At 36.1% G+C, this 23592-nt stretch overlaps 1 protein-coding gene across 10 annotated transcripts in view; it reads right to left on the bottom strand.

Moving 5' to 3' along the window:
• The window catches only part of VPS13B (vacuolar protein sorting 13 homolog B (yeast)), a 631834-nt gene that overhangs the window by 384371 nt on the left and 223871 nt on the right, over positions 1–23592 (bottom strand). For all 10 annotated transcript variants that reach the window (XR_001364589.1, XM_005879267.2, XM_005879266.2 and 7 more), the window contains exon 20: positions 17940–18087. Coding sequence is in view for 9 of the 10 variants with exons in the window: in XM_005879267.2 (XP_005879329.1) it covers positions 17940–18087 (148 nt within the window). In the remaining variant the exon portion in view is untranslated. The remainder of the gene's footprint in view (positions 1–17939; positions 18088–23592) is intronic.

The following is a 23592-nucleotide window of genomic DNA, read 5'->3' as shown; positions in this document are numbered from 1 at the left end:
GTAGCATAAAATAAACCAATCAGATCATGCTTTACAAGACTTTTACTAATTAAGTTTGATGATGCTAGAATGTTCTCCAAGGTAAGGGATACCATATCACCACTATGAGAATGACAGCTGCTATATAGACATCCCTCTTCTCCCAACCTGGTATCTATTTGCATTTATACTTAAATTTATAATACCTTAAAGCAAAGAGCACAGACCTTTTTTTCTCATACTTATAATTCCACAGTCTATATCTACCACATTATGCACATTAGAAATTTTAAAAATGTTTGTTTAAAAGAAGACTTTGGGAGACATCCATGAGCAGAGTATTCTAGGCAGATAGAACAACAATGCAGAACTGCTAAGTTAGGAGTGTGCTTAGGATGATCAAGAAACAGGAAAGAAGAGGCAAGGGTGGCTAAAGCAGAGTCGATGAGAGGCGTAGGAGACAAGGCTGGAGCTATCAATAGGGACCAATCATACAGGCCCCTTACAAAGGCCCTGGGAAGGAGGTTGGGTTTTACACTGAGGGAGCTGGGATATGATAGTGGATTCTAAATACAGTCATATTTTGAAAGAATTTCTCTGGCTGTTATATAGAAAACAGACTATATGGATCAAACATTAAAACAACTTGTGAGAGATGATAGCAGCAATAGAAGTAGTAAGAAGTGGTGAAATTCTGTATCCATTTCAGCAATATAGCTAATTTTATTTTATTTTTTTTAATTTTTTTAATTTTTTTTTATATATTTTATTGATTTTTTACAGAGAGGAAGGGAGAGAGATAGAGAGCTAGAAACATCGATGAGAGAGAAACATCGATCAGCCGCCTCCTGCACACCCCCTCCTGGGGATGTGCCCGCAACCAAGGTACATGCCCTTGACCGGAATCGAACCTGGGACCCTTTAGTCCCCAGGCCGACGCTCTATCCACTAAGCCAAACCGGTTTCGGCAATATAGCTAATTTTATATAATAAAAGCCTAATATGCAAATTGACCAAATGGTGGAATGACTGGTGGAACGACCAGTCAACTATGACACACACTGACCACCAGGGGGCAGATGCTCAATGCAGGAGCTGCCCCCAGCTCCCAGGCTCCAGGCCAGCCAAGGCGGGTGCCAGGCGATTGTCCTGCCAGTTGCCCTGTAAAGGGAGGCACCAGCAGCGGCGGTGGGGGGCGGGGCTGGAGGGTGAGGCCGGCAAGCGGGCAGTGCCAGCCTAGCCAAGGTGGGTGCCAGCGAAGGACCCCTGATCATCCTGCTGATCGCCCCACAGATCGGCCCTGATCACCGGCCAGCCCTAGGGACCTTACCCGTGCACGAATTTCATGCACTGGTCCTCTAGTATTATAATACCATGATATTTATTATCAGAGGATTTACTGATGGACAAGATGCATAATAAAAGAAAAAAACAAGCCAAGATGACTCCAAGGTTTTAAGTGTAAGCAATAGGAAGAATGAAACAGTAGCAGGAAACTGAGAAAAAAAATAAACTTAAATCCTGTCAAGTTGAGATTTCCATTAGATACAGAAATGAGGATATCAAGGTGGCAAATGAATAAATAACTTTAAAAAAATAAAATATATGAACAGATAATTCAAAGAAAAGTATAATTTGGCCAATAAACTTATTAAGAGATGCTCAACCTTGCTAACAAAGAAATAAAAATTAGGACAATAATGAGACATTCTTTTCAACTGTCATGTTGGCAAACATGATAATGAGTGAATTTGTATGTTTACAAAATTTGTCATTATTGAAGCCTCTTCTAAGAAGGTGTCATATACAGGAAATATAAAGAATCGCAACAAAGGGCCAATCTGTACGTATCAGAATTTAAAAATGCATTTCTTACAAAGTCATCCCATTTTTAAGAATCTATGCTACAAGATATTAAAATATATATGAATGCATGCATACAAACAATTTAGAAAGGATGTTCAATACCAGCAGCATTATCTGAAAAAGGAAAAGAAAAAAGGAAAGGAGTAAGAAGGGGAAGAGAAAATGCTAAGCAACTTATCTCCTCATGAAAACGAAATGCTTAAATTAACTTTGGGAAACCTGCAATAAAGATTATCATTCAATTATTTTAAATGAGGAATAACTAAAGGTATGACAGGAAACATATTATGTTATCTTGTGAAGTGAAAAAATATATGTGTAGCATAAACCAAATATGTTTTTAAAACAGTGTGAGTTTGAGTTTGAGCATGTACTGTCTACCACATAAACAGAGAAAGTTACAGAAGAGTAAAAAGTAAAGTTTTTACAGTGGTTAACTCCGAGAAGGGTAAAACAGAATTTATGAGGGTACTTAATTCTTTACTCCTGATATTTCCAAATTAAATGTTTTATAGCAATGAATTAAATGTTATAATTTTAAAAAATAAAACACATATTAATTTACTTATGACTCACTTCGACTTCATTGCTTTTCTTTTGTACACTAGTCGTTATGAAAAGAAAATGGTTACCTAAACTTATTGTAGAACTCTACCAATTAAAATAACTTAAAGGTAGACCAATTACACCAAAACTGACACATGGATGTTTATAGCACCTTTACTAATAATTGACAAAATTTGGAAGCTGCTAGGATGTTCTGCGGCAGGTGAATTGATAAACTCTTTATATCCAGAAAACAGAACATTATTCACCACATATAAAAGAAGTGAGCTATCAAGCCGTGAAAACACATGGAGGATATTTAAATGCATTATCACTAAATGAAAGCAGCCAGTCTGAAAAGGCTACACACCACATAATTCCAAGTATGTGACACTGTGGAAAAAGGTATAACTATGGGGACAATAAAAAAATGCATGGCATAGGAGTTAGGAAGTACCGAGGATTTAGGTCAGTAAAACTACTCTGAATGAAACTACAATGGTGGGCATCTGTCATTATAAATCTGCCCAGACCCCTAGAATGTACAGCACCAGTGAAACCTAATGTAAGCTACGGACATAGGTGATTAGAATGTGTCAATATCAGTCCATCAATTATAACAATGTACTACTTTGGTGGGGGACGTTGGTAACTGGAGAGGCTATGCATTTGTGGAGGCAGGGAGCATGTTGTAATTCTAAAACGGCTCTGAAAAATAAATACTACAAAAAATGTTCAAAATTATTTGAAACAACGAATACCAAAGGTTTATACAAAAGTTGCTCATGATCAAATTTTCAAAATCTACTGATACAGAATATCAGTGTTATATAAATACAATTATTATAAGTTAAAAATAAATCCATCTAAGAAATGCTAATATTGCCAAGCAATTTGGACATCATTACAATTTTGTGAAGCAGTATTATAAGTAATTACAAAACCAAAAGAGCCACATGTTTATCATAAATGCTCTCTCCTCTAATATACAATAAAAAATAATTAAAGGATTTGAAATCTGTCTGTAACCTCAAAGTGCTGCCCAAAAAGCTATGACAAACATAACTTGTTAAAAACTCTGATTAAATAGCATTATCTGACTATTAGAGGTGTAAAAGCACATTATTCTGGGTAAACTAATTTTCAATCCATAATATTTTCTAAAAGATAACAGGAAGAGAAGTTGGTTTTTTCTAAAGGGACAATTTTTTTCTGTAGTTTTATATATATTACAGATAGGATATTTATAAAACTTCCAATCTTGATCCATATTTTATTTAACCAAAACCTCCGTAACACCTGCTACAAGCCAGGTACTGTCGTGTTTTATAATTATCCACCCAAATTTCTGATGTAGCAAAAATACCCTAAAAGATTATGTACACCAATTTAAAATGTACCAAAAACTGCTAACTTCTCCTAAATATTTGATACATATCTCTAGGAAATCTGGTAACAGATATGAAAAGTTATAGGACATCAACTTAAATAAATTATCAGGCAGGGGGCAAAAAAGGTTAAGGAATAAGATTGTTAAGCTCTTAAATAAAAATAATGAAAGAAAAAGGTTTCATTCGTTCATACAATAATTACTACATATTTGATCAATGCCAGAAATAGTTGTTAGATTTCTAGGAGTACAGAAGTAAGTAAGTCAGATATGGTCCTTGATATACATTCCAGATGAAAAGACATTTAAAAAAAAAAAGAATGGGAACTATCATAAGTGTTGTGAGGAAGAAAATAGGAGTGTTAAGGTAGGAAATCTTGGGGAAGCGGCACAGACCTATGTTAAAAAGGCTGAATAGGGAAGGTTTCTTTACTGAAAGGTTAACATCTAAACTAAGACTTGGAATAAGAAAAATGCATAGCTATGAAAAGAGCAATGGAAACAATAGAAAGAGCATATGTAAAAGATCCCAGGCAAGAAAAAGCAGAGTGTTTGAAGAAATACAGAGGGTGAGTGTAAGAAACAATGACCAAAGATGGGCTGAAAGAACCCTGCAAAGACTCAAGCAGGTCAAACTATGCAGACCATGTGAGGGAGCTTGGACTTTATCTTAACTGCCATAAAAAGTCACTAAAGTGTATAAAGCGGGGAATAAAATGATCCAAGTTACATTTTCAATAACATGATTTGCTGTCATCTGGAAAGTGAATTAGGGTAACTGAGATCACATGATAAGACAATTTGGAATTGACACCAGCGAGACTAGTTAGAATAGCCTTACATTACTCCATACAAGGAATTATGTGGCTCAGACTAGGGATGCTGCATACAAACAGACTAAAATAAAAAGATTCAAGATACAACTTACAGGCAGAATGGACAGTAAAAGAGACACGGGATAAATCCTCGGTTTTCAGCCTTAAGTAACGTGGTCAGTGGTATTGGGAGAGATACGTAGTTGTACACATTTCAAACATGTTAGACTTGAGCAGCCTGGAACATACCTGAGATGTCTAGGCAATTGGACATGAGACAACTTTAAGAGAGAGAGAGAGAGAGAGAGAGAGAGAGAGAGAGAGAGAGAGAGGGAGAGAGAGACTGGTATAACAAAGCAAGTGAGTTAAGGCAAATGTAAAATACAAAGATCATCAGAGTGAAATAAATGTTATGTAAGCATGAATGGAAATACTAAGTTTTAAGGCAACTTTAAGACCATTAAGATCAAACAGAAAAAATAAAAAGTAAAATTTACTTCCACGTCAGAAGCCAATAGATGAAGTAAGCTTCACCTTGCTTGAAGCCTATGCTTTTCCTTTTAAAATAAAAACATATTAAAAACATGATCTTTACTTTCTATTTGAATTGTGGTGAGGTGGTTTTTTTTCAGCTTCTTTATTACCTTTTATTTTTATTTTTTTATTTTTTAAAGATATTTTTATTTATTTCAGAGAGGAAGGGAGAGGGAGAGAGAGAGATAGAAACATCAATGATGAGAGAAAATCATTGATCGGCTACCTCCTGCACACCCCCAACCAGGAATCAAGCCCGCAACCCGGGCATATGCCCTGGAATGGAATCGAACCTGGGACTCTTCAGTCTGCAGTCCGACGCTCTAATTCAGGGGTCCTCAAACTTTTTAAACAGGGGGCCAGTTCACTGTCCCTCAGACCGTTGGAGGGCCGGACTATAGTTTAAAAAAAAACTATGAACAAATTCCTATGCACACAGCGGCGGCAAAAACACCCGGCGGGCCGGATAAATGTTTTCGGCGGGCCGCATGTGGCCCGCGGGCCGTAGTTTGAGGACCCCTGCAATCTCTGAGTGAAACCAGTTAGGGCTTGAATTGTGTTTTATTAATTTAAAGAACTTTCATATATCTTACTTTAGTTAAGTCCTCTACTAAAGTCTTATAAGAAGACTTAAACCTATGAGGTATTATTGGGTATATTTAACAATTTATAAATAAAGAAAATGTGGCTTTCTGAGGTTAGCTTGACACACTGGACCAAGGTCAAAACCTAGGTTTTTTGGTCCCCAGTCTACTGGTTTTTCTAACATATCTTCCTAATTCTTGATCTATATTTTATACTAATCATTATTTTTGGCAACTTTATTCGGCAATATAAATTCAAATAGCTTGAAGAGAAAAATGACCTTTACATAGTAATACTATTTTTAAATTTCTGGAGTTTAGATAACATATAAAGCTTTAAACAACTTGCCTTAGAAACTGCAATAATGCCTGAGACATTTCATCAAAATACAAACTCCATTTGATACTATCACTCCTGAAAGCCCCTCGGGAAATAATGGCTTTTGGATTCTGCAAGTCAGCGTGACATGGCATGCAAAATTGCATCTCATGCTGAGCCAACCAGGAAAATATATGTCATCACTATGTGACATTCAGAATTTCATCTGGAAACTATAATCTTGTTCTGACTGCTACAAAGGGGAGGCGGAGGGAGATTGCGTACAAAACAATTTGGTTGAATTTTTGCTGAATTCTTGCCAGTTCATGTAAAAACTAGAAGTAGTAGAAGAACTCTATATTTAAAAAATTTCAATGTACTCATTATCATCACAGTGTGCTCTCAAACAACTTTAAAATTAATTCAGTTTAAGTCATATGTTAACTTGAATTAAGGAATCGCTGGAAAAATATCTGCAATAAAACAAAGTTACAAAATTAATAAATTGTGTAAAGCAAAACTGTATTGTTCAAAACTGTACACAGCAAAAACACTTCCTAATTCCTTTCCCCTAATTGAACAAACTCTAGGTTAATAAACAAACAAACAAAATGTTATAAAGTCTGCAATCTATCTTATAAATACCAAGTCTTTCTATTCTAGGTTCTTTTCCCTCTGTCCCCCAGTTCATGTATACAATACACCTTCATAATCCATTTACCTTATTCCCACCAAAACAGAAATGTGTGAATGTGATTTAGTCTAAGTATAATATAATCAAAATGTTATATTTTAAACCTGCTGAGACTAACAGTAAAGAGAAAGTTTAGTGGACATAAACTGGAATAGATGACTGACTCTCCCCAGGAGCCATGTTTCTGCTATACCTACATTTTCTGGTAAGACACCTCATCCCCCTGAACACGGAGGTGGATGCATGACCCATCCTAGGCTGCCACTGGGCCATCACAGTACCTAACTTCCCTGGCCCCAGTGATTGTCCAAGATGTGTGTACATAATCTAAGATAGACCAAACAAAATCTTCCTCAGGTATGTTTTCAAAAGGTACTGGATCCAATCTCTTCCTTTTTGGTCTTAGGGAGTTACATATGTGAGTCCAGAGGTGCCATAGCTGTGTACACAGGGGTGTCAAAAAACCTACTAGTACGTTCAGTAAAAGAAAATTAAGCCAGCACGAGAAGACAAAGTCCTGATGATGTGGATTCTGGTTATAGGTCATTCTAAAGAAAAGATCTATCTTTGCCTTTTTTACTATTTTGGTTATAGGAATCGAGATATATCACTGACTTTTTTTTTTTACTTAAAATCATTTCAATATAGTTTCTATCTCTTGTAATCAGAGAGTTCTTTCTAATTTAGAAGGTAAAAGGGGGATAAATGGAGATGGAAGAAGACTTGACTTTGGGTGGTGAACACACATTGTAGTAAACAAATGATGTTTAAGAGAATTATACAACAGAAACCTATATAATTTTATTAATCAATATCACCCCAATAAATAAAAATTAAGAAGAAAAAAACAATACATGTCTTCCCTAGTACAGGAATCATCTATTAATTAGGGGCGGGGCGGGAAACCAGGCAATATGTTAGTGGTTGTAACGGCCCAGTCCTTTCATTACACAGCCTGCATAGGCTTCAAATGCCTCCAAATGCTTTAAGCGTATCATCGCTTTCCTCCCATCTCCCAGACTCACTTACTCAGGAACTATTCAACCTCACTGCCCACTGAGCTTACCTGCCTCTCACTCCTTTCATTAACCTAATTCAGTGATCATTATCCAGATGAGTCACTGCCTAAATCTCCGTATTTGGAGATGCTATTGATTTTTTACTTCTCTCATCTTTTCTCTGGCATTCAGGACATTTCTTGAACTACATTAGGCAATACTTTCTTCAGTTTTACTTCACTTCTAGTGACCCTCCAACCTGGACCCTATATGAGGGGCTTTCTGTAGGTAACCCTAAAATTTCCAAATAATAGCTGAGAATTGACTCGAGTCCTCAGGTGAACAGTAGGAATTAAAGAAATTTAAGTATGTGGTAGTGCCAAGTGAGTAGCACAATTATCAGATATGTGTATAAAAATTATCATTCAAATGACCAAGGAATGTTTCATGAAACACAAACAAAAATATAGGTATTAAGAAACTCTCATCTGTGGCTACAATCATCTAGAATAAGGCTGTTATATCGCGTAATTATCTGGTATCTGTTGAAATCCTTTAGGAAACTAAGTTTAGAATTGTTGTCTGATTATAAATTACTAGAGGCCTGATGCACGAAGATTCGTGCAAGAATGGGCCTTCCTTCCCCTGGCTGCTGGCACCGCCTTCGCTCCGGCCCAGAGCCACCTTTCTGCCTTTGTTCTGTCTTGGAGCCACCTTTTCACCTTCCCACGCTGCCCGGAGACCCGGAGCAGCAGGGGCAGTGCAGAACGCCTGCGTGGTCGCCATGGAAATTAACCCACCATCTTTGTTGGGTTAATTTGCATACTCACTCCTAATTGGCTGCTGGGCGTTGCAAAGGTATGGTCTATTTGCATCTTTCTCTTTTATTATTATAGATGTTCATTGCTCAGAACAATGTCAAAAAAACATACTTTTCTATAAATTTTAGGATTAGAAATAACAATAAATTTTCTTACAAAGTATAAAAGGGAAAAAACAATTTAATAAATCTATATTTTCATTAAGTACTCATTACTTTCTGAATGATATTTTCAAGTTGTTTTATTTTATATGTACTTCATTTCATTTTAAACCTTCTTCTATTCAAAGAAAGAAATATCATTTAAATCACATTTTATCCCTGACAGAATAAAATCAATTGTATATTATGCATTAGTGTCTACTCTCATGATTTAATATTTTACAATAAAATTAAATACCTAATTACATAGAAATGGAATTTTAGCCCTGACTGGTTTGGCTCAGTGGATAGAGTGTCGGCCTGCAGACTGAAGGGTCCCAGGTTCGATTCTGATCAAGGGCATGTACCTTGGTTGCAGGCACATCCCCAGTAGGGAGTGTGCAGGAAGCAGCTGAATCGATGTTTCTCTCTCATGGATGTTTCTAACTCTCTATCCCTCTCCTTCTCCCTTCCTCTCTGTAAAATATCAATAAAATATATATATAAAAAAAAAGAAATGGAATTTTATGCTGAACTATCTGATTAAAGTGAGAAACTTATACAAAAATATATCTCTTGTACATTAATACTAATTCCACATTGTATTTAAGAATATACTTGCTCAACATTCAAGCTTAACCAAATGAAGAATGGCTTAAGCACTTTCAGATGAATAACTATTTTGGTGTGACCCATTTTATTTCTAATCCACAATTTTTAAAAATTAGAAATCCAAAATATATCTGTGCATTCATGAGCAATTATTACTAGCAAAAATTGAAAATCTCCCTACTTGAAACCATCCTAGTAGTATACTACTTCCTGTGGATAGAATGATTTCTTAAAGATTTAAAGGACTTTCAAACTTCAAGTAACATATCAAACTGTTTTTTTTTCTTGTTTTTTGTTTGTTTTTAAAATATATTTATTGATTTCAGAGAGGAAGGGAGAGAGAGAAACATCAACAATGAGAGAGAATCGCTGATCGGCTGCCTCCTGCATGCCCCACACTGGGGATTGAGCCTGCAACCCAGGAATATGCCCTGACCCGGAATCGAACCCTGACCTTCTGGTTCATAGGTCCGTGCTCAACCGCTGAGTCATGCTGGCTATGCTGTTTTGTTTTGTTTTAAAGGAAGGTATAGTGTAATGTCATGTCTTATTTTCTTAGAAGGAGCATATTTCTTACATGTGAAAAACAAGGGGCTTACCTTCAAAACATACATTTCCTGCCTCTTACATTCTCTGAAACAGTGCAAGGAAAACAACAGGTATCCTGCATAGATATTTAAGGAGAGAAGAATAACTAAACTGACTGATAATGGTATATATTCTTATCTTCTTACCTCTGACTCAGAGAAAAAGGCAATTCTCTTGACTGTTAAAACCTACATCAGTTTATATTCTGCTTTATCTGTGATCTCACTGTATAAATTACTACCAACTTCACTGAATCTCCAATTTTTCCTTCTCTCCTCTTTACCTCTCTACAGCTATAGGCATACCCAAGTGTCTGTATAGATGGATTTCCTGAAAGAGTGACATACATAAGCTGTCTCTATGTACCCAATTCCCATTCATTCCCTAACAACTACAGCTTCTTGGGCCAAATGACCTTGGTCAAGTGAATTTTTTAGCCTCCCGGTTCTTATGACTCTTACAGTATATCATGAAGTTATCTACCATCATCATCTTGACACCTTTTTTAAATCCTCACCCAAGGAGATAATTTAGTGATTTTTAGAGAGAGAAAGACACGTCAACTGGTTGCCTCCTGTACACACCTTGATTGGGATCAAATTCCCAACCTAGGTATGTGCCTTGACTGGGAATCAAACCCACAACCTTTTTGGTGTAAAGGACAATGCTCCAACCAACTGAGCCACCTGGCCAAGGCTTTCTATTCTTTCTATATTCTCTCTCTCTCTCTCTCTCTCTCTCTCTCTCTCTCTTTCTCTCTCTCCCCACACACACACACACACACCCCTTTGTTGCCTACTTCTCAAAATTATGTTTCTCAATCTCCTCCATTAGCTCCTTCTTCTGACCCTTTCATGAGAAAGTTGCTCAGACTTTACTAGTATATTGAGCTTTCTTCTCACCTTTCTGTGTATGGTCTCCCTGAGAAGTCACACAGGGTCTGTGGCTTTGACTATGATTCATGTTGATGACTCCCAAACCTTTACCTCTCATTGTGAAAGATCCAAGCTACAACTCAGACATGAAAACACTTTTACCAGCTCTGTCTTCTGATATCCCCACTAACAGGAAAATATTTATTTTCAAATTCTCTTCCCAAACTCAGCTTGTGACATTTAAGTTATTGTAACAGAAACTGCTAAATCACCTCTAACATTCACTCTCCCTTTCTTTCTTAGCTAGAACCCACACGATTTATCCAGGCACATGGCCTTAAAGAATACAAACTATATTCCTGACACCTCCATGCAGCTAAATATAGTCATGTGACTAGGTTCTGGCCGAGAGTATATAAGCAAAAGTGGAGTGTGCAACTTCTGTATAGTTTTTAAAGAGATAGGGAGGTCCCCTTCCTCACTCATTATTGCTCACTGAAATGCAGATATGATAAACCACTGAAGCATCCATTGTGAACCATAAGGCAAATCTGGCATTTGAGGCCACCCATAATGGAATAGGAAAGTACCTGAACTCGAAGAGCTCTAAAACACCTTGAGGTACCTACCCAAGCTTTCACATGAGAGACAAATAAAATTCAACCTTGTTCAAACTACTGTTAGTGAGTGTCTTCTAACATTTTCAGCCAAACTTAACTCAACCTTAAATATTATAGCTACATTCTTAAACTCTTGCTTAGTTTTAAAATACTATGTTTTGAAATGAAGTCAGGAAAAAAATGTAATTAGAAAAATTCTACCTGATAACTCAAGTTCAATATCAAATAAAAGATTTAAAAAAAAAATAGCCTGAAACCTTTCGCTATCTGTAATATAAACAAAGTGCTTTTGGAAATTTCAGGATTTTTCATATTTCTCTTTGAGATCTAAATTACATAGTATTTCCATATGCCTGACAAAAATAAACTAAACATCTGAAACATCATAATTTTTTATCAGAAGCATCAATAACTCTGATATATAATTAAAACATATCAAGAAACAAAAAAAATATATATGCCAATATTAGTGTTTTAACTTTGAGTCTTATCAAAGTAGCACCCAATTGAAGAAAGGCAGAGCCTCCCCCGCTCATCACAGAGGTTAGGAGTTTCCCAGTATATCCATGTCGGTAGCACTAATGCAAAACTCTTCACTATATTAATCCTACAGAACTGGGCTGAAATTTTAGAACAATTAATTGGAAAAAAAAAAAAGACACACTAAAGTTGGCTGCTTATATATTAGGTATTAGAAGGAAAATAGTCGATGACTGCATTTGTATAGACCTGATTTTTAGAGCTGGTTATAAACCGCCAGTGAGGAACGAAAGAAGGCAACTTTTAATTACAGAATGACTACTATAATTTCGAACTTTCATTTAAAAAGTCTGACTAGTCCTGGGCAGTGTTGCTCAGTGGTAAGAGCATCAGCCCGTGTTTAGAAGGGTTGGGGGTTCAATTCCTGGTCAGGGGCACATACCTTGGTTGCAGGTTCCATCTGGGGCCAGGGATCTTGCCCTCTTTATAACTCAATCTCCTTAATTATAAAGTGAAAGGGATAACTTATTCACATAAAAATGTGTGTATATATTCATTCCCATTTGATCGTTCCTCAGATACTCCCATGGCTCATTCCCTCACTGCTTCAGTATCTGGTAATATGGACTTTCAATGAGGCCTTCCTTGAATATCCTAATTAATTATTGTCCCACAGTTCACTAAAACTCAGGATATTTTTCTTCCTTTCTTCTATGGTCATGTCTTCAAGTTTATTGACTACTTCTTCTGTAATGTCTACTCTACTGCTAATTCCACCCAGGGAGGCTCTCATTTCAGATTTTACATCTCTAGAGACAGGCTTGCTTCTTTTTTATATGCTCCATTTCTCTCTAAAATGTATTAATATTTTCTTAAATACTTGAATACCGTTTTAAAATCAGTTTTAATGTATAAGTTTTAATATATTTGCTAATTCCATCATCTATGTCATTTCTCAATTTATTTCTGTTGGTTATTTTTTCTCCTGGTCAAAATTTCCTGTTTCTTTGCAGCTCATAGTTGTTGTTGTTTTTTCTCTTAGTTCTTTTTTCTTCTTTTTTATTGAATTCATTGGAGTGACACTGGTTAATAAAATACAGGTTTCAGGTGTACAATTCTATAATACATCTTCTGTATATCGAATTAAATGGCTGACATTGTGATTTTTACGTTGTTGCCTGTATCTTGTTGTATTCCTCTTAATAGCACTGGGATTCATTCTGCCAGAAGTTAACCTACTCATTGTTTTAGTTCCTTTTGTAATGCTTGTTAAAGGTGGGTCTAGAGTAGCCTTTACTCTGTGGACAGGTTAGCTCCACTACCAAGGCATGCTGCTCTGGGTTCTCTACGATGTTCTGAATGATTTCTAAGAATTGTATGCTATGGATAATAGGAATGTGAATGCCTTCCAGCCCTGTGTGAGCTCTGAGAACCATTCAGTTCACAGCTCCATAGTCAACCTATGCCCAATCTTGTGGCATCTAATCCTATACATCTCACTCATTAGTGAATACTCAAGAACTCTATTGCAGCTTTCTGGGACTCTTTCACTGAATAGCTTTCTCTCTCTGGAATTTTGTCCTCTAATTTCCAGTCACCTCTGCCTCCTTATACTTCTATCCCTGTGTTTCCCATAACTTCAATTCAGCAACACAGCTGAGCTTAATCTGATATATCCCACCCTGCTCAATTGTCTGGAATGTGCCTACAGCCAGAAAGCCAGTGCAAGCCTAGCCCTCACCTCATTCATTTATTTCCCTTCTGTGAAGGAGCACATGCTATACTGCCTGTTGTCCAATGTGCACAAACTTTTATTTCTCCCATATACTTTGACCATATGTTATTTACAGCAAGAATATAATCCGAATCCCTGTTACTCCATCATGGTCAGAAGATAAAGTTCCATACTTTTCACTTGTGGCATTATCTCCTAAACTTTACATCATTAATGATCACATCTTTATTATTTTGGTAGATTTAATAAGTCAAATTAAAAGGCCTTCTATTATTTTAACTGTGTACTTGCAGAGCTTTAGACTTGATGATAATGAATAGTATTTTTTTAAAGTTATCATATATGGAGTATCTTGCTTTTTACAGTTTTCATTTCCATTACAGACATTTTTGTCAAGAGCCCAAATTAATGTTCATAAGGTTTCCAAAACAGAGGGTAAACAGATGTCCTATCTTTTAGGGTTTCCTTGTTTTGAAGGGTATACAGATTCTCTGGAAGACAATTTGGAGTTCTGTAATAATATATTATCTTCATGTGAAACATGACTTGATCCTGGCTTGGCCTGCCCTGCGTGCCTGTATCAGTAAAACAGTGCTGTTCTGCTGTCAACACATTCCAGTCATCAGTCACATGTTCCAGGGCATCGAGCTACTTTACCCTGGTTAATTGAGACTGGAAGAAGAAGATGTCTGCTTCATCTTGAATAATTAAAAACCAAAATCAAACCTGGTGTTTATCAGCTAGCCTCCGTCATCATGTGCCAAAAACACTACATAAGTTGTTGGGGATGAACTTAAAACCAACATTAGACTTTAGGTTGAGATTATAAAAATAAAAATAAAAATTTAATAAGAATTCAGGAAAAAATTAATACTAACATTTCTCCATTGAAAGTTCTGTTTAAAAATTAAAATGTGTATTTCAGAACAATGTGAATACACTTAACACTACTGAACTGTACACTTAAAAAGGTAATGATGGAAAAAGTAAAACAAAAGCAACAAAAGGCTCTGAATACCTTACCAAATTCATTACAGTTCAGGATGCAATGTAAGCAATAATAAAAACAATGATAACTACATATAGAAGTAGGTAAACATTCAAAGGACTTATAAAACATTTTTTATTTAAAACCAAACTGGAACTGTATACTCTAATTAAAAGGAAAACAAAACGTTTTGAAACTTAATTCTACTGAGAGCATATGGTTGGCAAAGAGCATTCTTAAGAAAAGGGAGAGCACTACCACCAAGGTTCCCAGGAAAGTACAAATGGGAGCATCCAAAGGGGAAGACATGTAAGTCATAAAGAATAAATGTTCTTTTCCCCAGGGCTTCTCACCTCCTGAACATGCTCACACAGTCAAAACAAGGCAACGACAGGGGATTAGTTTGATAACTGTTAATTGTTAAGCTAGCTTGGGTAAGAATTGATATTTGGTGAAGTACTAATATCCTTACCTATAAAGAGACTGCCCATCAGATATCTAACCTAAGTGTTCTAGAAATAGGGGAACAATAAAGACAGAAAAAGCAAATACCATAACTCAAAACAAAGAACCACAGTTATTGTAATTTGAAATAAAGAACATGTTGTTTATATACATCTTCATATTCTATAAAGTAATAATAATGATAGAAAGCTATGTTTTTGGTTTATCACTTTCCTCAATATAAAATTAATTTCCTATAAAAATTAAAAAATATAAGAAAGCAAAATGTATCTTGGATATTAACTGATATCATTTGGAATTAATATGTAACTGATATAGATGTAAATTTAGAAATAAAACTTCTCCATGCATAGCAAATGCACATTTTTCTAAAATCTATGATATTTCTATATAGTTCTATGTCATATAATTTCACTTAAATAAGAATTTCCTGTCACCTTTACCCATTCTTAACAATTACTTGATATCAATTATTAAATATGATTTAAAGAAGAGGAATAGCCCTGGCCAGAGGCTCAGCTAGTTGGAGCATGAGAGCATGGTCCAGTACACCAAAAGGTTGCAGGCTTGATTCCCAGTCAGGGCACATACCCATGCTGTGGATTCAATCCCCAGTTGGGGCATGTAAAGAAAGAACCAATTAATGTTTCTCTTTCACATCACAGATGTTTCTTTTTCTCTTTCTCTCTCTCTCTCTCTTTCCCTCCCTCTCTCTTCCCCTCCCTACTCTTCCTCTAAAATCAATTATAAAAAATTAAAAATTTAAAAAGAACAGGACTAAATAGTAATGCAGGAGGCCAGAATATGTGGTTAATATGTATATAAGATTAAATTTATTTTTATCAATTGACACTTAGTGTACATTTATTTTATTTAGAGAGGATATTTATAGGCCTTTCTGTAAATACCAGTTAAAGAGATGGTAACCAAAGAAAAAAATATCTAAATCTATATTAAAAACTTAATGCAAGTTATAAATAATCTTCCTATGATACAAAAAATAAGCATCAGCATTTTTAACAATTTATAAAGTAAATCTCAACAGAGTAAATACTTGTGGATACTGAGAGATGAAAAACTAAAAATTCTACAAAATAAACATAACATCGCATTTTAGGAAAGTAATAGAGCACAGCATAATAATAGTTATGTATAAAACCCCACAAAAATGTATATTAGCATATTTATTGTTGCTGTCAAATATGAAAATACTAACTTCTCCTCTTAACCACAAATGATCATTTGAACTTCCTTATGTACACAATCATATTTTAAATTTCTCAAAAGCAGACATTATGTCTTAGTAATATGTCTACCCTCAATATCACTTACAACAAAGTCTTGCCCTTTACAGACATTTAACAGTGGGTTTTGATGTATTGAAAATATAAAACTTTTTTCAATACAATTGGCAATATGAGTTATCCTATATAATAAAAGGGTAATATGCAAATTGACCCTAATGGCAGAATGACTGGGAACAACCAGTCGCTATAACGCGCACTGACCACCAAAGGGCAGATGCTTAATGCAGGAGCTGCCCCCTGGTGGTCAGTGTGCTCCCACAGGGGGAGCTCTGCTCAGCCACAAGCCGTGCTGACAGCTGGGAGTGCAGCGGCAGTGGCAGGAGCCTCTCCCACTCCTTGGCAGCACTAAGGATGTCTGACTGTGACTTAGGCCTGTCTAACTGCCAGCTTAGGCCTGATTCCCCGGGGAGCGGGCCTAAGCTGACAGGTGGACATCCCCCGAGGGCTCCTGGGCTTCCAGAGGGATGTCTGACTGCCAGCTTAGGCCCAATCCCTGGGGAGTGGGCCTAAGCGGTCCGGTGGACATCCCCTGAGGGGTCCTGGACTGTTACAGGACGCAGGCCAGGCTGAGAGACACCCCCCCTCTCCCTGAGTGCACAAATTTTCATGCACTGGGCCTCTAGTATGAAATAAAGCTGAATATCTAAGAAAAAATCACCTGAAGAGAGAATGGCCCATCATTACAAACATTAGAAGTTAAAGATAAAAATGCCAATTAAAATTAAATCATAAAATACTGTGAGTTTTTTTTCTTCACAATAAAGGAAATAACATAAAATGTTTTATGGAAGAAAGTTTATGTTTTATATTTGCATGGACATTCAGTGGTTCTCAACCTGTGGGTCGGGACCATAGGAAAACACATATAGCATATCAGATATTTACATTACAATTCATAACAGTAGCAAAATTACAGTTATGAAGTAGCACCGAAAATAATTTTATGGTTGGGGGTCACCACAACATAAGGAACTGTATTAAAGGGTCGCGGCATTAGGAAGGTTGAGAACCACTGGTAGCTCAAAAAGTAAGAGAAGGGGGAGGAAAGAAAATTGAGATGTACTGTCATTTGCAAGAATTAACATTAAGAAGGAACATCCTATTGGGAGACAATTCTATAGGATCTCTTATGTTTTTTGCATGTCTCAAAAGTAGAGAGAGTGAGTGCCTTTGACCCCAATTGTGATTTCAAGGATATCTGAACAGCATGTAGCCTCAGAAGACAGAAATATTATCCTCTTTCTAAACACTGGACAAGTTTACTTACAGTCTTGCAAGGTACATATAGTGCCTCCTTCCAAAAAAAACAGCAAACATGCTTTTCTACCCATTAGGTTCACTCAATTGAGGGCTTTTCTCCTGTAATGTATATAGGTATTACACCTATGGAAAATGGGCTAGGAGAGGGACACAAGAAAATGCTATCACTCTGGTTACTGCTAATGCTGTAAATAACAAAGTCCTTTGTCTCCAGTCCAGCAGTCTCATGTCTCTGGTCAACATTCATGAAACCGTGGCCCAGATAATTTGATAATTCAGAGGTTGGGTAAGATCACAGAACCTTTAGAATTCTGGACACATACCTGTTACTGTTTTTGTTTTTATAGGGCTGCTGGCGTACTCAGAGGCCTGATATGACTGCTGCTTTGCCAAGGGCGCACTTCCAACAGATGCCTCATCCTCTTTCCTTCTGCTAATTGGCATAACAAGAGGAACAGCAATCACAGGCTGCTGGAGAGAGTCAAATGAAAAACTGAATTACAATTACGTACTAATTCATATGCAGTGAAAGTTTAACAAGGCATTACTGAGGAAAGGCCTTTACAACTTGGGGCCGAGATTTATACTTTGTCAATTCGTCAATCCAACAACCAATTTCCGTCACCCTTTCTCTTCAGGTCTCCCCCCCCCCACACACACACACACACTGAATGACATTGTAAATTACGCCCAGCTGGTGTGGCTCAGCGGTTGAGCGCCAACCTATGAACCAGGAGGTCACAGTTCGATTCTTGGTCAGGGCACATGCCCGGGTTGCAGGCTTGATCCCCAGTGAGGGGCATGCAGGAGGCAGCCAATCAATAATTCTCTCAATATTATGTTTCTATCTCTCGCTCCCTCTCCCTTTCTCTCTGAAATCAATAAAACATATATTTTAAAAAATTATAAATTACAATCCTGTGTGAAATCTTGAAAATAATTGTAAATTTTAGTAAAAAGTATAAAGATAAAATAGTAAGAGCAATTCAAAACTAAAAGTAGCTTTGAAAATTAATGTTAGATCACCCCAATAAATTCAATAAATATAAAAATAAAAATAAAAGAAAATTAATGTTAGTAGAAAATTAAAGGTTATTCTTAAAAATGGTATTTTAGAGCCATACTTCTATAAACTGATTAGGTAAATTTTAATATGGACAGTCCAATATTTTCTGAGAATTGCTGAAAGTCTATTTTCTCTGACAACGTGATATCCACAGCGTATTTAGAAAGTATAGAAAAATATCTATGGTTAGAGAAAGCTGGAAAACATTATGATCCTATATTGAATGCATGAGTGCTGAGCTGAACAATAAAGCAGCTGTTTCATCTTTATTCACTGAAATAAAGTCTGATGTTACCACAGATGACGCCCAATACAATCTTGTCAGATTTTTGGCAAAAAAAAAAGCATAGGTATTTTTATGTTTGCTGCAGGATCAAAGATCGATGTTGAACTGGGTGGAAAACAATAATCAAATGTTGGGTTTTAGCCACAAACTGAGAAGGAAATTGCAGCTTGGGAAACAACAGATGATAACTGTAATACAGCTGCATCAACGGTGAATCTGGAGGGGGCCAGCCAGGTTGCCATGGAGTCTAACGTTACCCTCAACATCACAACAACCACCCTTCTACAGACCCAACTCATAGGACTGAATATTATTTAGAATATGAATAAACATTTCAATGACAACATAGGTATGTTACAAAGCTATATAATATAATTGATCAAGTTATAAGCTAGAGGGAAAAGCAAATTATTTTACAAGTTGTTACTTAGTCTGAGTAAAAGGATAAGAAAGTTAATAATGAGAAAATGAAAATATTAACTCTATGTGGGAAGCATCACAATGTAGAGTACCTGCTGTTACAGTAAATATTTAGTAAAAATATTTTATACAAATATAAATAGGAAATACTATTTAAGACCTAGATGAGAAATGCTCAGGATAATGTTAAGTATTGATTTCAGTTAGATTCTCTTATCTATAATAAGGGGGTAAAGAAAACCCTTTTATGCTCTAACATTTAATAATTCCATGAGCCCTTGAATTTCTTAGCCATTATTTACAATCCTGGAATATAACCAAGAATTCTTACAATCAAAATCAATCTATATATATAAAAACCTAAGCAACTGAAGGACCGTTCAACCTTTCGACCGTTCAACCGGTAGCTATGACACACACTGACCACCGGGGGCGCTCAATGCACAGGCATGGAAACATGGAACAGACTGATGAATCTCAGAGGGAAGGGGGGAGGGGGAGGGCGGGAAGAGATTAACCAAAGATCTTATATGCATAGTAGAGGCCCGGTGCACAGACTCATGCACCTGTGGGGTCCCTCAGCCTGGCCTGCAGGGATCAGGCCGAAACTGGCAGTCTGACATCCCCCGAGGGGTCCCGGATTGCGAGAGGGCTTAGGCCAGGCCGAGGGACCTCACCGGTGCACGCATCCATGCACCAGACCTCTAGTACATAATAAATAATTAGAGAAAATTATATACTGCATAGTGTGATACTGAATTCAAGCATAACAGGTAAAAGATGTGATTAATGAAAGCCATAGTATTGGCGATACTCAATAAACAAACAAAAATCTTTCTTTCATTGGCTGAAACTCTGGGAGCATTTTCACATAGGTAAAAATACAATAAAAGGCCAAACAAAAGCCCTGACCAGTTTGGCTCAGTGGATAGAGCGTTGGCCTGCGGACTGAAGGGTCCCAGGTTCAATTCTGGACAAAGGGCATGTACCTTGGTTGCGGGCACATCCCCAGTAGGGGGTGTGCAAGAGGCAGCTGATCGATGTTTCTCTCTCATCGATGGTTCTAACTCTCTATCCCGCTCCCTTCCTCTCTGTAAAAAATCAATAAAATATATTTAAAAAAAAAAAAAGGCCAAACAAAAAACTTTGGCTCTTATAAACCTTCTACACACCAATATTCCAAATGCCTACAATGGCATCCAACAGACCCTCCATAAACATCTGCTGAATGATTGCTAATATAGGTGCCACACGTCAGACATGAAGAGATACTGTATGAAGAATAAGATATGTGATTCCCTCTACTTTTCTGGAAATATGGCTACCCCAGTCAAAAATATCAAAATGAGCAGTAGCCATCTCCCATTCTCTGCTTACTTCTTCTACCTTCTGGTACTAAGTATTTCCTCAAATGTCAGCTGATTTGTCCTATTCTTGCCCCATCAATACCCCATAATCCCAAAAGACTTAAAGCCTTTCATCACTCTTCCTATAAAATGTCCCTTTAATTTATTATTAATTTAATAAATGTAAAAACACAGGAAATAACAAAGAATAAAATAACATCCATATTTTCAATATAACCAGTAATTACTAGCTATTAACATTTTATATTGGCTTCTTAAAAAAAGGGATAGAAAATGTTAAAATAAAGGTAAAATCTCCTCTCACTGCAAACCAATAGCCCATTCCTTCCAGAATCAAACACTATTATGCTTTTGACATAATCCTTCATAATTACTAAAAACCACTTATTTATTTATGTATGTATTTATTTATTTATTTATTTATAGGGTGGTTTTGGAAAAATATAAACAGATACTGTCATATTTCATATGTCCTTGGAAAACTAATTTTTTGCATTAAATAAAATTTAAAGACATCCATATTAAGAGCTATTTCACAAGTTTTAACAATTAAGTATTACATCATGTGACTCTGCCATGCTTTACTTATCCTTTTCACTAGATATCATCAGTTGGGTGGTCTCCAATTTTATACTATTGCAACAACAAAGTTGGACGTGACTCCTCAGGTTCATATACATAAGACTGTAAGAGCACAGGTGTATCAGAAAGTGGGATTTTGGCATCACAGGGTACACTCATTTTCAGTTTTACTAGATAATGCCACATTTATAAATTTTTACTCATAACAATGGTATATGAGTTCCTCTATTTTCTACATTTTCACCGCTACTGAATATTGTTTTGCTCAACTAATATATTTTAAATTAAAGATGATTATTCATAAATTGATAATTATTGAAACGGTGATACAGTCATAGAACTCAACTATATTATTCTCATACTTTTCCATTTCAAAGAAAATGTAAGACTAAAATAGCACATTAAAGGCATTTTAAAAAGTATGTTTTTGAGATATGCTAAATTATAGTAAAATAGTGATACAATAAAGTGCTGATGAAAATGTATGTAAACTATATAAAATTCTGAAATCAACTTGGCATTATAACAAGGGCCTTAAAATATACTAAGCTACATGCCTGAAGCTACTAATTACATTTCTAAAAATATATTCTAAGTGAATAATTAAAGAAAAATGCAAAGATTTAGCTATGAACATATTTACCCCAATGTTACTTATTACTCTGGATTAATAGGATTATGGGTATTTGTTAGGTTTTTTGTTTTTGGTGTTTTTTGGTGTTTTTTTTTTTTTTTTGAGAGAGAGACAGATATAGGAAGGGGGAGAGAGAGAGAGAGAGAGAGAGAGAGAGAGAGAAAGGAGGCAAAAAATTCATCAGTTGCCTCCCGCATGTGCCCCGACCAAAGATTGAACCCCAATCTTTTAGTGTATGGGACAACACTCCAACCAACTGAGCCACACCAGCCAGGTCTGTTAGTTATCTTTTAAGTAAAACTATTATTTTTGAACTTAGAAAAAATATACATTTATATTTCATTTTAAAATAGTTATGTAATAAAAATAAAAGTCAGAATCTTTGAAGGAACTTGGTATCAATCAAATGAATGTCTAAATTACTTGAGCTGCTAAAACACTACTTGACCTTCAGGAACATCTATGGTGTACAATGAGAACTGCATCCTTTACAAAATAACCAATGAAGAATTTACAACACAGTGGAATATTATTCAGCCAGAAAAGGAAATCTTTTCATTTGCAACATGTATGGACTTTGAGGCATTAGTAAAATTAGTCAGAGAATATATGAAATCTAAACAAAACAAGACAACCACCCCCCCTAAATAAAAAAAATACACCCAAACTCATATATACAGAGAACAGATGAGTGGGTGCCAGAGGTTGGCGGGGGAATGGGGGGTCAAAATGGGTAAATTGGTTCAAAAGGTATAAACTTTCAGTTATAAAATAAATGAGTCATGAGATGTAATGTATAATGATGACTGTAGTTAATAATACTGTACTGTATATTTGAAAGTTGCTAAGAGGGTAAATCTTAAAAGTTCTTATTATAAGGAAAAAATGTGTAACTATATTGGTGATGGATGTTAACTAAACTTATTATGGTGATCATTTCACAATATATACAAATAATAAGTTATTATGTTGTACAGCTGAAACTGATATATGTCAATTCCTATAACTCAATAAAAAAAATTTAGAATATTTTTTTTCTAATGGTTCCTGACATTACCCTTACTTCTCTATGACCCATACTCTACATCACCCAAATTTTCTAAAATGCAAATCTATCTACATCAGTTTCCTATATTTCCTCTTTCCTCTGTAGGATAGTCTCAAAATCTTAGCTATATAAATAAAATATTTTATGAATTGGTTTCCCATTTCTACCAGTCATTCTTTATAAGAAGACTTGGCTCTAGTCTGGAAACACTGCATCTTCTTTGCCTCTGCTCAAACAGGTCAGCCCAAAACAACCTTTCCTTTTTGGCTTACGCCTATGACGCTAAGCTCAATTGTCAATTCCTCCTTTAAAAACCCACACCTGCTTGTGAGAACTATTCCTCTTTTTTGTGTGTTTATATAATCCTTTTCATACATTTAACATAGCACTTACTGAGAATGGCATTACTATCTTTAATAATATTTTCAGCCATCTTGAAGAACAGGACTGCTTACGACTAGGACCCCTAGCCTCACCACCACCCAATCTGGTCTCAGATGCAAGCCGGGACCCTACAACCACTTGGGACAAAGACCTGGATACCCACGGAAACCAAGACATCCTGACCGCAGA

The sequence above is a fragment of the Myotis brandtii genome, unplaced genomic scaffold (assembly GCF_000412655.1).
Source record: "Myotis brandtii unplaced genomic scaffold, ASM41265v1 scaffold59, whole genome shotgun sequence".
Taxonomy (NCBI): Eukaryota; Metazoa; Chordata; class Mammalia; order Chiroptera; family Vespertilionidae; genus Myotis; species Myotis brandtii.
The sequence above is the reverse complement of the archived record's forward strand: the minus strand, read 5'-3'. Positions and strand labels throughout refer to the sequence as shown.